The sequence below is a fragment of the Bos indicus genome, chromosome 14 (genome assembly GCF_029378745.1).
Source record: "Bos indicus isolate NIAB-ARS_2022 breed Sahiwal x Tharparkar chromosome 14, NIAB-ARS_B.indTharparkar_mat_pri_1.0, whole genome shotgun sequence".
In the NCBI taxonomy this organism is placed as follows: domain Eukaryota; kingdom Metazoa; phylum Chordata; class Mammalia; order Artiodactyla; family Bovidae; genus Bos; species Bos indicus.
In genome coordinates this window covers 30,375,840-30,390,489 of record NC_091773.1, presented here as the reverse complement: position 1 = coordinate 30,390,489, position 14,650 = coordinate 30,375,840, and the positions used below count along the sequence as shown (strand labels likewise).

General features: G+C 39.1%; 1 protein-coding gene across 2 annotated transcripts in view; it reads right to left on the bottom strand.

The window, feature by feature from the left end:
- Positions 1 to 14,650, bottom strand: part of MTFR1 (mitochondrial fission regulator 1) — a 60,134-nt gene that overhangs the window by 42,502 nt on the left and 2,982 nt on the right. The window contains exons 1-2 of one of the 2 annotated variants that reach the window (XM_070802607.1): positions 5,375 to 5,611; positions 2,376 to 2,515 (exon numbers count right to left, since the gene is read on the bottom strand). In XM_070802607.1, coding sequence (XP_070658708.1) covers positions 2,376 to 2,438 — 63 coding nt within the window. In that variant the 5' untranslated portion in view covers positions 2,439 to 2,515; positions 5,375 to 5,611. Of the gene's footprint in view, positions 1 to 2,375; positions 2,516 to 5,374; positions 5,612 to 14,650 lie in introns of those variants that run through there. The other variant, XM_019973731.2, reaches the window with a different exon arrangement.

Sequence of the window (14,650 nt, the reverse complement as noted above, 5' to 3'; positions counted from 1 at the left end):
CTATATTTCCCTTTCCTCATCTATAAAATGGGGACCTCATGCCTATGAGCATTAAATGAGATAAAAGATTTAAATTTGTATTATTTAATAAATACTGTCATTTCCCCTATTATAAGAGGTAGTAAAGTACACTAAAAAAAGGATTTTGGAATCAGAATTGGATTCATTTTATAGCTCGGCCACTTATTAGTCAGGTAACTTTAGACAACTCAGTTAAACACTCTTGAATTTCAGGTTCCTCATCTGTTTAAAAAACAAATCATTGTCCTAGTGAACACAGATAATATGCCTAAAAGAACTGGGTATACTAAGCCAATGAATGATAGCTATTATGATGGCGCTGATTTGTGTGATAAAATACAAATAGGTTATCATCACCAAAAATAAAATCCTGATCTCACTTGCACTTTTTTTTAGGCAGATAAAAATACGTAAAGGATGAAAGCAGTTTTTGTTCTTGAATACATTCAAACACAGTACTGAGTTCATTTGTATATCTAACCAGTGAGAAATACATATTTTATCATTGAAAAATGGAACTAAAAACTGGTTGATTTTTTTTTTTTTTTTTTTTTGCTTTTCAGACTACTCCTAGGTAGCAGGCTGAGAGATCCAGGAAACAAAGATAGAAAATAACTCCAAAGGTTCACACTGCTTCATGTTAGGAGAAAATTTATTTTTATATAGACTCAGTTAACTGGTTAAAAGTGATGATCATATGTTACATTAAAAAAAAAATGGTATTTCCATCTGCCATTAGTAAAAAGGGCTGTCAGTTTTTATTACAATATTGGGAGCAAATGAATGCTCTCTTACCTGGTCCATTCTTTGATGAAAGGCACCCGTTTTAGAGTTCAAAATGAATAAAGCTAAATAAGCAAATTAAACCAAGTAAAGCATGTTATCTGTTCCTGAAACAAAATTCTGCACTTTGGCCTCAATCAGCCCTGGTCACATTGCCCGACTTTGGGCGGGGGCAGGAGGATGACAGAGCAAAATGGTAGGAAGTTCACTATCACTGACTATACCTACGCTCCATACAAGCCACTGGCAGGCATTGTACATACCCTGCCATTTAACCCACAGGCTCACTGTGCAGCAGCAGTTCTTCCCATCTGTACTCTGCAGATGAAGAAAGTAACTGGCAGAAATACATTTCAGACTGAGGTGTGTGTGCGTCCAAGACCTATATGATCTTTCCACTAAACTACACTTCTTACTAAAACTGCAAAGGAAAAGGAATCACAAACTGTAAAGCTTCATGTTGGGGGACTCATTAGCAACAAAAGCTTCCTGACTTTTCGAATGGAAAAGAAATTCTCTTGCTGTCAGTACTGAAATGTTCATCTGCCCCAGGTAGCCAAATAGTGGTAAGCGGCAAACAAGAAAGGTGGTATAGCGGCCCTAAGTGAAATAGGAAATGTGAGAAGATGTAACTGAAAAAGATGAAAGTATTAACTTTACAAACCATTTTCCCATTGCTTATCCTCAAGATGATAATCTCAAAATTATGCAACTATAAAAAAGGGTAATTTTATTTGGTTCTTTGCTTTTTATCTCCATAGAAAACATTTAACTTTGGGAGCTTGGGGGAATAAAAGTTCAACCTTCTCAACATAAAGAGACACAAAATAAAACCAAAACATAAAAGCAATGCAATTATAAGTATACTCAAATTATGTAACTTGCCTATATCTTTTAAGAAAACAGCTTAATTCCATGTCACCAATAACACTGCATTTGAAAATGATATGTATTCCACAAAATATGCTTGGTACAACTATTGTTCTAATAATTTTACACTGGGTCTGAAAAAAAATTATGTATCAGTAGAATATATTTTTTAAATGTTAAGATTAGAGCATCTTTGGCATAGAATAACCATATTACACTAATTTTTTCTTTGTATCTGTAGTTGTATTTTAGCAGACATGACTTTTATTGTAAACACGTTATAAAAGCATTCAATATATATATATATATATAAACCACCAATATATATATATATATATATATATATAAACCATATATATATATATAAACCACGTTATAAAAGCATTCAATATTTCAATGTTAACAGTTCTACAACACTGAGTTGTCAAGCATTAGTCAAACATTTTATTCAGTGATTTTTATATATATATGTATTAAAGCCTTTTCCTCACTAATAACAAATTCATTGCTTTTAACAGTTACATGAATATTGGGTAAATTTTCGATGTAACCCATCCCATAGGATGCTGGATAAAGATTCACTTCCATGATCTATATAGCAAGCAAATTAAACAGTACATATGTTGGCCATACATAGATTCATTTTTCCCAGAAAAAAATTATCAACATCCGGATTTTAAAAATGAATTTTGAGCACTCACCGATTGCATGCTTCCAACCTGTTGAAAAATCATCCTAATTAGGCGTTTAATCCAGCCAAGCATTTAGATGGCAAAATCTCTCCAAATTTGCATTTCAAGTACTTCAGGCATACATAGCAGCACATGGTCCATAAAGCATGCTGAAATTTGAAAATGAAAATACTAAAGTGAAATTATTATTATTTAGAATCTTTACTGTCTACAACATGTCTCACAAAGTCAGTCTAGTCTACAACATCTTAAATCTTTGTGTGTGTGTGTGTAATTAAAAAAATTTTTTGCTTGAGATCAGCTTTATATAAACTAGTATTACAATTGTTTTTCTAACTGTTTTTTAACTTTTCCATTCAGGATTCTATGTTGAAAGTGATGAAAACCTATTGTGGCTGACTTAAGCAGAAAATATATTTATGGAAAGACACCCAGTAGATAACAATCTTAGAAGAAACTGAGAGGCTACATAACCAGCAAAGACATCCAAAATCACAGCAAAAGTGTCTTGGGAGACACCTCTGCAGTTGCTACTGTGACTACTGACGGAACAGAAGCTCCCAGGTCCCCCTTCTCTGTCTCACTGGCTCCTGAGTTGCTCTCCTACTAGTGGCATTTGGTCAAATCTACCTGGCTACAGGGTTTCCCAGGTGGTGCAGTGGTAAAGAATCTGCCTGGCAGGAGACGTGGGTTTGATCCCTGGGTCAGGAAGATCCCCTGGAGTCAGAAATGGCAACCCGCTCCAGTATTCTTTCTTGCCTGGGAACTTCCATGGACAGAGGAGCCTGGCAGGCTAGAATCCATGAGGTCACAGAGTCGGACATGACTGAGAGACTGAGCACGCACCTGGCTATAGTGAGAAGCAGATTCTACCTTCCACCAAAATCATAAAGAATTCCATAAATATAAGGCAGGACTTCAGATGCCAGAAGGTAAAAAAAAAAAAAGACAAAGTTCTTCCACACTCACTGGCACTATGACCCTGCTACTCATCCTCCTCCCTTCCTCATCAATATACTGTGTAACTGACACAATTATGAACTTATGTGGCATAAACCAGTTTACTGGAAGGGCTGGTCTCCAAAGTGACAAGGACTGTACACCAGACTATAAAGCAATGTGCTGCTTTCTTCTCAAGGAAGCCTTCAAAAAAACTGTACTTTGTGATATATTTGATTCACATTCTGATAGAAGTTTATCCTCTTGTGGACCAGAAATAAAGTTTGTGGCCTACACTTTGAGAAGAACTTGATGAACAATTATAAAGAATGGAGGGGGGTGGGGTAGAATAAAGATGCCATAAATATGCCAGACGCTGGGTGAAACATGAACTAGAAGGAGACCAGCTCTGATGACAGATCAAAGTATGTAATGAAAGAGAAAGCACTAACAGGAACATACAATTTACTGGTAACTAAGGAGCGGTCACAACTACAACAGTGGTGAGATATTAATATATTTTAATATTACCAGCATCTATAATTGCTTATAAGAATGAATACTCTGAGAGGTAATGGGAATAAAAAGTACAGAGGGCCAAAAACAATGGAGATGACTGGCCAAAAAAAAAACTGATCAGAGAAAAAGGATGGTTTTATGTAGGATTTGAAAACCTATCACCGTTTTCTGGTTTTTTTTTTTTTTGGCCATGCCTCAAGGCTTGTGGGATCTTAGTTCCCTAACCAGGGATTGAACTTGAGTCCTCAGCAGTAAAGCGCCAAGTCCTAACCACTGGATGGCCAGGGAATTCCCCTTACCGCTTTTTTAGAAACTGAGCTATACCTTACACAGAAAAGTGCACAAATTTTCAGTGTGTCCAGGTATAAACCTGTAGAACCTCCATCCAAACTAAAATATAAAACACTTAAAGAATGCCAAGAGCTCCTGTGAGCCTCCACCCAGTCAATATCCACGCTTCATCCATCTAAATAGTACTCTAACTTTTGCAGTCTATCACATCTGCAGGCTGTACATACTTTTTTGGGTCTGACTTCTTTCACTCAACGTTGCCTGTGAGATTCATTCCCATGATTTGGGAATCACAGCTCTTTTTCACTGATGTGCAGTATTTTGCTATGATACTCTACCACAATTTACGTTTGTTTTATTTTTTTGAAGTATATAGTCAATTTACAATGTTGTGTTACATGATTTACTGTTTGTGAACATTTGGGTTGTTTCCATTTTTAGCTGTTACAAATAAAGTTGCTGAAACAATTCATGCACATAACATAGCAAGGTACACATAAGAACTAATTTCTCTTGAGTTTATACCCAGGAGTAAGATTGCTAGTTCATAATATATACAGATACATAGCTAAATCTTTAATAGAAACTAAGTTTTCTGAGGTTGTTATACCAGTTACACTCTCCAAAGCAGATAAATAAACGAGCTCTAGCTGTTCAACAATCCCTCGTATTGTCAATGGTCAATACTTGGTACTGTCAGTCTTTTTAATTTTAGTAGGGGGTTCTTCACAGGTTTGGGGGCATATTTTGATACCTTCCATTGAGAAGTTTTTTTGCTCATTTTTTAAGTGAAAAGTTTTTAAAAAATTATTCTTGTGAGGAAGAGAGTCTGCACTACAGATGAAGATTAAGAAGCATGGCTTAGAAAATGCAACCTAAGAGTGAATGGGCTAACTCATACAGAGTAAGAAATGAAGCCAGGATAGAAATCTCAGGAAATACCTGAAGATCAAGCAAAGGTCAGTGGGAAAAAATATGCAAAAGAGGTAACGAAAAATGTAAGAGATATTGTCACCAAAAAAATAAAAGGAATTTTCAATAAGGGGAATGTTCAACAAGGATGTTAATCAGAAAACATGGAAAAGAGGTCACATAGCTGGGGGCCTCCTCCAGCTACCGTTTACTCCAGACCCCTCCACTGTGCTCTCTGGAAGCCTGTTTGAATGAAGGTAAGTGTTTCCTCCCTCACCGAACTGAAACTCGGCTCTCCCTGTAGCATGCTGTGTCAAAGGGTCCAGTACTTGCTTATTCTCGCTCACTTTACATCCAGGCTGTTTCCAATCAGTCACTGCTCTTTGTGGTGGTGGTGGTAGTGGTTTAGTTGCTCAGTCATGTCCAACTCTTTGCGACCCCAAGGACTGCAGCACGCCAGGCTTCCCTGTCCTTCACCATCTCCCAGAGTTTGTTCAAACTTATGTCCATTGAGTCGGTGATGCTATCCAACCATCTCTGAATTACTGCTGTTAAGTTCTTTTCAAAACTCTCCCTCAAAGGCACTAAAGAGACAACAGAACAGATCAGGGGTCACCAGGGACTGTCAGTGGAGGAACAACTCCACTGTAACAACTACAATAGGGCACAAGGCAAGCTTTGGAAAAATGCACATAGTCTATATCTTGATTGTGGTGGTGGTTACATGACTGTGTTCAAAGAAATCTACCAAAAGGAGTGAATTTTGCTGTATGCAAATTGTGCCTTCATTTAAGAAACAAGCAAAAGCAGCTCTCCTTAGGAAGCACTGCTTGACCACCCTCTGTTCCTCATGAGGACTGACTTAAGGGCGCTCGAGCATTCCCCATCACTCAACTATGAGTCCTGAGTCCTCTCTTCTCCAAGCCCTTCCCTAAATGGAACTCTGCACTCTGGACTCATCAGCACTAGTACATCATAAACACATATTCTTGCCACTGCTGAGTGGTTATAATATTTACAATAATGCATCCAATACACCACTGTTTGAGTCTATTTACATAAAGATCTAAGACAGGTAAAACTAAAAGCTAATCACACATTGTGAATTCTTTTTCAAAGTTTTTTTTCTAACTGTTGTGGAGACAGAGGTAGTGACTGATAGTAGGCCTGACTGCAGGATTTCAGTGGATGCTGGCCAAGCTGTGTTTCTCGACAGACAGACAGTTGGATGTGCTTACTCTGGGAATGCTTATCAAGATGCTGCACACTTACATACTTTTCATAATGTAAGTTACGCCTCAAATAAAAGTTTTAAAAACACATATAGCTTTTGATTAAATTACTTAACTTTCAGGAATTTTTTGCAGAAATAAAAGCATTACACATAGAGAACATAAAGGTATTTTCTGCAGTGCTTCTTCTATTCACAAAACTAGGATCAATTTTAAATGTTCATCAATAAAACACCTGTTAATTACAGTATATGCATATTACAAAGCTTTATGCATCTATAAAAAGCGAGTTACAGTCTATGTAATGACTTGATAGTATGATACAGGAGAGTAATATACTATGATTTAATTTCTGTAAAAGACAAAAATCTTCAACCTTTTCATTTATAGAAAGATGTACATCAAACTATTGAGAGAGATTGATTCGAGATGGCAGAGTAGAAGGACGTGCCCTCATCTCCTGCAAGAGCACAGATATAGCTGTTGAACAACTATCGACAGAGGAGCTGGAACCAACCAAAAAAAGGATACCCCACGTTCAAAGACAAAGGAGAAGCTGCAACAAGACAGGAGCAGGGGCACAATCATGATAAAATCAAATCCCATACCCACCAGGTGAGTGACTCACAAAACGAGGGAACCATAACACCAAAGAAGTTCTCCCCCTGACGTGAAGGTTCTGAGCCTCACATCAGGCTTCCCTGCCAGGAGATCTGACAAAGGGATTGGAAATCCCAGGGGTACCTGACCTTGAAGGCCAGCAGGATTTGACTGTGGGACTTCTACAAGACTGGGGGAAACAGACTCCACTCTTGGAGGGCACACACAAAATCTTGTGTGTACCAGGACCCAGGGGAAAGGAGCAGTGACCCACAGGAGACCGAACCAGACCCACCTACTGTGCTGAAGGGTCTCCTGCAGAAATGTGAGGTGGCAGCGGCCCACAGCAGGGACAGAGGCACTGGCAGGAGCAGTTCTGGGACGTGCCCATTGGCATGAGCCCTCTTGTGGTCGCCATTAGCCCTATCACAGAGCCTATAGACTAGGGCTGGGTTGCTTCAGGCCAAACTAACAGGGAGGGAGTGCAGCCCCGCCTCTCAGCCGACAATTGGATTCAAGTTTTATTGAGAGTCCCAGGCAGGATAATCACCAAGGAGGAACACACCAAGACACAGTAATTAAACTGACAAAAACTAAAGACAAAGATAGAAGGAACAAGGAAAAAATGACAAATAACATATTAATACAAGGGAACTCCCTTAAGGTTATCAGCTGATTTGTCAACAAAAACTCTACAAGCCGGAAGGGAATGGCACAGTATATTCAAAATGATGAAAGGGAAGAAACTACAACCAAGAATACTCTATCCAGCAAGACTCATTCAGATTTGACGCAGAAATCAAAAGCTTCACACACAAGCAAATGTTAAGAGAATTCAGCACCACCCAACCAGCTTTACATCAGGCTATTAAAATTGGCTAAAGCAGGGAGAATTTTTTCTTTGTATGGTTTGTGCTGCTTAGAACAATGCTACAAAGCATGTTTTACTTTTCATTTAAAAACAAAATCTAGAAGTTACAAAATCCAAATATCACTCAGACACTCCTTGCACCATATGGAGACCTTCAGTCTCCCTCCCCTGAACTTGTGGTCATCCTAGTCAATCCCTTCCCACCTTCACTATCTTCCGCCTCATGCAGCCCCACATCTGAACCACTGCTTTCTAGTATTTTCAGTCCCTTTTTCTACTGTTTTGTTTCTTCAGCAAGCCAGAACTTGGTAAGTACACCAGCCTACACTTACGAAATTGGGCTGTAGGAAAATGACTAAATCTCACATCTTGAAGTTGCTACAAATGTACTACCTCTAGTTTCAACTAGGCCTTCCCTGGTAGCTTGGCTGGTAAAGAATCCGCCTGCAATGCAGGAGACTCTGGTTCAATTCCTGGTTGAGGAAGATCCCCTGGAGAAGGGATAGGCTATCCACTCCAGTATTCACAGGCTTCCCTGGTGGCTCAGACAGTAAAGAATTCGCCGGCAATGTGGGAGACCTGGGTTCGATCCCTGGGTCGGGAAGGTCCCCTGGAGGAGGGCATGGCTACACATGCCAGTAATCTTGCCTGGAGAATTCCATGAACAGAGGAGCCTGGCGGGCTACAGTTCACGGGGTCACAAAGAGTCGGACATGACTCAGGGACGCAGTCAGGGCAGTCTTACTTTCCTGCTCTTCCCCTCCTCCATTCTCCAGGGCAGCTATTTCTAGCATTCTCCATGCTCCCCAAATCTAATTCTAGCTCCGTCATTTCTCAGATGACCAAACTTACTATTCAAATAAGAAAAGTCATCTGACAGGAAATCCCTCAATGACCTCACACTCCACATGCCGCAAGCGCAGCATCTCTGTATCCACACCTGTTCTGTCCCCCTAAACCTGTTTGCCCACTCTCTCCTGTCCCTCCTTCCAACCAAGTGCTCAAGATCATACCCACCCCTCCACTCACAGGTCTCATGACATCAGCTATACCCTGTATTACGTGGATTCTTTTCCCTGTTAACGGCAATCACATGCTACCTTCCTGTTTCTCCCATTTTCTTTCAAACCAAAGAAAGCAAAAACTGAACATGTTAATTTTCCTCCTCAATGTGTCCCCTGCCTCAGACAATGGCACCCCAGTTGTTCTTTCTGTTTCATTTCCTACAAGCAGTTCTATTTCCCTTCTAAATATATCAAATTCCATTTCTGCTGCTCCTCCTGCTCTTCTGAGTCTGTATACTGTAAAAAATCTAACAAGATTACGTGCGTCACCCTTTCCCCTGATTCTGCTATCCCTTTCTATCCATTCTCAATACAAAGTACTTATGACTTGAGCTGTTTCCCTATCCTCTGCATTTTTCATAATCTAATCTTTGATCCAGTCTCATAGATAATCTTAGAAATTCAACATGCTTCCTGGACTACTGCTAGCTTCTACCAATCTTTTGTTTCAGTTTAGCTCTCACCTCCTCCAAAAGGGTTTTCCTGATCAACCAGTATTAGGGCCCTCCTGTGTGTATTCTCCTACACAGCACATTAAAACAATGTATCTAAACTGCCTATCTCCTCCACAGCACTTTAATCACCTCAAGTGCAAAGACTAGCTTACTCATCATAAGACCCCAGCACTCAGCAAACTATATGGAATACAACAGTTGCTCAGTTAATACTTGAATATTAAACAAAAGGCATCTAAGCCCCAAGCCGGTGCCTCTTCTATACTGTCTCAATTGTAAACAGATTTAAGAGGAATTTTACTTCTATTTATATGTGAACTAGGCTAATTTCAGACAAATTCTCCTCCTGCTGAGAACAAGTAAACTAGTGGAACAAAAAAAAAAAAAAAAAAATTTTTTTTTAAATTAACTATTTGAAAGCATTAGAGAACTATCAAGGCAGAGAAATATCACCAAGCCAACAGTTGGTGCTTTGATAAAAGTAGTAAAAAGAATTGACCTCTAAATGAGATTTACTGAGGAGAGAAAAGGCACATGTTACTAGTAACAGGAATGAAAAAGGGGACATCACTATAGCTCTTAAAGGCATGCAGAAAATCATAAAAGGCAAAACAAACCCGTAGTGTAGGGTGTTACCATGGTGGTTACCTTTGCATGGGATGGGTAACAGGAGCAAGGCAGCAAAAGGAGTTTTCCAGAGGGTGGGCAACTTTCTAGTTCTTAAGCTGGGTGGTCACTGCATGGATGTTTGCTTTGTGATCATATATTGAGCTGTATTATTTATGTTTATCCATCTTCCTGTGTTACACTGTGTGTTACACTTCACAATAAAAAAGGTTTAAAAAAGATGGCTAAGAATCAGGTTGCACTTTGTTTTGATTGGTTTGTTTCGTTTGGTTCTGTGTGTGTGGGTAAAATTTGACTTCTAGAATTATATGATGATAGTATAGGCTTAGAATCTACTCTGGCTAGACTAGACATAGAAATACAATGCAGTACTACAGCGGGGTTGGGGGGAGGATGAGAGCTAGTAGAAGAGAAAATCAAAACTGAATGAGAAATAGATAAACACTGAAAACAGGCTTTCTTTTCCCTCCACAAATACTACAAAAATATATAGTAGCACACAGGTAGACCAATTAAAAGTGAAGTGAAAGTGAAAAATCACTCAGTCTTGTCCAACTCTTTGCAACTCCCATGGACTGTACAGTTTAGTTGCTCAGTCGTGTCCAACTATTTGCGACCCCATGAACCGCAGCATGCCTGGCCTCCCTGTCCATCACCAACTCCTGGAGTTCACCCAAACCCATGTCCATTGAGTCGGTGATGCCATCCAACCATCTCATCCTCTGTCATCCCCTTCTCCTCCTGCCCTCAATCTTTCCCAGCATCAGGGTCTTTTCAAAAGAGTCAGCTCTTCACATCAGGTGGCCAAAGTATTGGAGTTTCAGCTTCAACATCAGTCCTTCCAATGAACACCCAGGACTGATCTCCTTTAGGATGGGTTGGATCTCCTCACAGTCCAAGGGACTCTCAAGTCTTCTCCAACACCACAGTTTAAAAACATCAATTCTTCGGCACTCAGCTTTCTTTATAGTCCAACTCTCACATCCATACATGACCACTGGAAAAACCATAGGCTTGACTAGACGGACCTTTGTTGTCAAAGTAATGTCTCTTCTTTTTAATATGCTGCCTAGGTTGGTCATAACTTTCCTTCCAAGGAGTAAGCATCTTTTAATTTCATGGCTGCAATCACCATCTGCAGTGATTTTGGAGCCCGGAAAAATAAAGTCAGCCACTGTTTCCCCATCTATTTCCCATGAAGTGATGGAATTCTCCAGGCCAGAATACTGGAGTGGGTAGCCTTTCCCTTATCCAGGGGATCTTCCCAACCCAGGGATCAAACCAGGTCTCCCACATTGCAGGCAGATTCTTTACCAGCTGAGCCACAAGGGAAGCCCAAGAATACTGGAGTGGGTAACCTATCTCTTCTCTAGCGGATCTTCCCGACCCAGGAATGGAACCAGGGTCTCCTGCAATACAGGGGAATTCTTTACCAACTAAGCTATTAGGGAAGCCCACAATCAAATCAAATAAAATTGTTTCAACTAATGCAGTGTATGTTTTTGAGATAGTTATGACTTTTAAAAAAGTTATTAGCAATAGCTTCACAAGAAACCTGCTAGCAGGGATAACAAAGTTGTCAGTAAATTTAAAATGCTACAAACTTTAAAAATTACAAGAGTACATGGAGTTTATTTTTATAAGATCTTTGTGAACTATTCACAGAAATGGCCACTTAATTATCTTTACAATGTAACAGAAGAGTGTGACCACTTTATACTGGGAGTCTAAAAAGATTAACAGAACATTCTTAGTTACTGGATTGGCCAAATTACTGGAATAATGTTTCCTTTTTTTCAGAAAACTTACTAAGAAGTCAGGTAAACCAAATCAGTGTACCCCAAAGGGCAATCTACATTCTGGGTACAAACAATGATGCAAAAGAAAAACAAGGGCCATGAAGTAAAAAACAAAAACTTAATCAACTTAAAATTACTGTCCTTTATTTTGATGGGAATTCCTTGCAGTCCAAAGGTTAGAACTCTGTTTTCACTGTCGTGCCCTCAGTTCAATCCCTGGTTGGGGAACTAGGATCCCGCAAGTTATGCAGGGCACCACGCCCCCCAAAAAAGTTACTGTCCTTTGAGAACATATCCTTATGTTTCTAGTGTGAAAATGTTTTTTCTTTTAGGACACGGGGACAGTAGATGAATGTTATTTGCTTTTTTTTTTTTTTTAATGCGTATTGAGCTTCCCTGGTGGCTCAGAGGTAAAGAATCACCTGCCAGTGCAGGAGACAAAGGTTCGATCCCTGGTTTGGGAAGATCCCACATACCGCAGAGCAACTAAGCCTGTGCACCACAACTACTAAGCCAGCACTTGGGCGCCCAGGAGCCACAACTACCGAGCCCACTTGCCACAACTGAAGCCTCTGTGCCCTAGAGCCTGCGCTCCACAAGGACAGAAGCCACTGCAATGAGAAGCCCGAGTACCACAATGAAGAGGAGCCCTCTTCCACTTGCTGCAATGACAGAAAAGCACGCCCAGCAACCCAGCACAGCCAAAATTAAATAAATATTGTTAAATTAAAAAATATATAAAATGCTTGTGTGTGCATGTTAATTCACTTCAGTCATATCTGACTCTTTGCAATCCTATGGACTGCAGCCCACCAGGCTCCCCTGTCCACGAATTCTCCAGGCAAGAACACTGGAGTGGGTTACCATGCCCTCTTCCAGGGGATATTCCCAACTCGGGATCAAACCTGTATCTTTTATCTCCTGCATTTGCAGGAGGGTTCTTTACCACTAGAGCCACCTGGGAAGCCCCACCCCCCCAAAAAAAACAATGTTTATTTACCATAATAAAAAGTTGTCTACCATATGTCAACAACCTACCCTACTTTCTAGAAATTAAACTTGAAATTCAAGTCTAGTGACCACAGCTATAGATTTCACATCAGTCTGGGCTGAGACTTTAAATCAGAACACTTTACCACACTATTAAGTAATGACATAGTATTCGACCTATGCATATGGAATTTACTGGCAGTATTTTAGAACTAATATTCTATACTAGTCATACAACATTAAATATACTGCTACATTCCCAGTACCCAACACAGAATCTGACATAAGTGTAACTTTTTTCAGTCCACAATAAATCTCATGACCTGTACTACATCTCTCAACAACAATCTATTTAGATAAGAAGCCTAAGAACATTACCTAATTAAAACTCGATGAAAGTTCTTTCAAATTAAAAGAGCTTTAGATAAGAAACTAAACTTTTGAGGGACATTTTCACTACATTTTTAGAGGATGACTTTCTCTCCTTATGTTATAAAAGAGGTTAATTGTATGTTTCCATTTGAATTAAAGATGTGTCATTTTCATGTAACTCTGAGATATAACCCTATTGTGAATGACACAGGAATTTCCTTAAAGTGTTATTTTAAGCATTCCCATGCAAACGAATTAAGTATTCTGGCATCAGTTTTAAAACAATCTTTTTAAAGACTGCCCAAGTATCTTAAGTGGTCCTGGACACCAGTAGAAACAAACACTCACATTACTTGGAAGTCAATACTATTTTTCACTAATTAAAATTGCTTCCTTGGGCCAAGCAAATTGATGAGAATTCATTATAAAGGTGATTTTGATAAGCTGTGTAATAATTACTGTCCTCTACATATTATGTATATATAAAACTGCCTTATGGAAAAAATCAATAAATCATACTTTTTAAATTAAAGGTGTTTAGTTGTTTTTTTTAAATTAACAGTATTTTTTACTTTTTATTGAAATATAGTTAATTTACAATGTTGTGTCAGTTTCAAAAAAGACGCTGCATTTTTAAAAGCTAGTAAGGGTAGTTGCGACCCCATAGACTGTAGCTCACCAGGCTCCTCTGTCTATGGAAATCTCTAGGCAAGAATATTGGAGTGGGTTGCCATTCCCTTCTCCAGGGGATCTTCCCAATCTAGGGATTAAACCCAAGTCTCCTGCCTTGCAGACAGGTTCTTTACCACTGCGCTATGAGGGAAGCCTAGTTACTGAAGTACTAGTTGTAGAAGAGAAACTCTAGAAGCAAACTAAATGTCCATCAATAAGGAAATAGTTAAATTCAACATACCCATTCTAAGTTTATGGCCATTAAAACAAAAGAAAGGATATCTGATAAACATCTAAATGACTAACATATATGTGATTCTGTTTTAAAAAATAAAGCATAGAAATGGTGGTGAAATATTTTATGCACACGCATATACAGAAGAAAAGATCTGAAAAGATACCAAAGCTTAATATTGTCTGTGTCTGAGGTGAGGTGATGGAGTTCTCCATCTTTCTTCTGTATCATTACATAGTGAGATTATAGTGCCACATTTTGTTGCTTAAACTAAGTGGTGAAATTTGTATCAACAGTATACAATAAACATATAAAAGAAAAGATGAACAGTTGAGTTGTCAACGATTCAAAAAGTAGCCATACACTAATAATACTCATCACCAAGATTACCCAAGAAAACAAAGGAGTAGAAACTGAAGTTTACCTGGACTTTGGAACCTACTGCACCACACTGTCTCTTACTATTTTACAGACTATTTTTTTCCTCCATTTCTTTCCTTATGTCCATAAATTCACCAGTTAAACCAAAATCTATTTCCTTTATATGTGTGTGCTTAGTCATTCAGCATATTACGGCAGCCCCGGAAAATTAATACACTGTGAGTCTTGCTTCATTGCCAGACTCACTTAGAGCATGAACTCCCCCTCCCTGCACAGCACTAGACAGAATGTGTATCAGCCTTCCCTGTGCCATTTTGTATTGCCT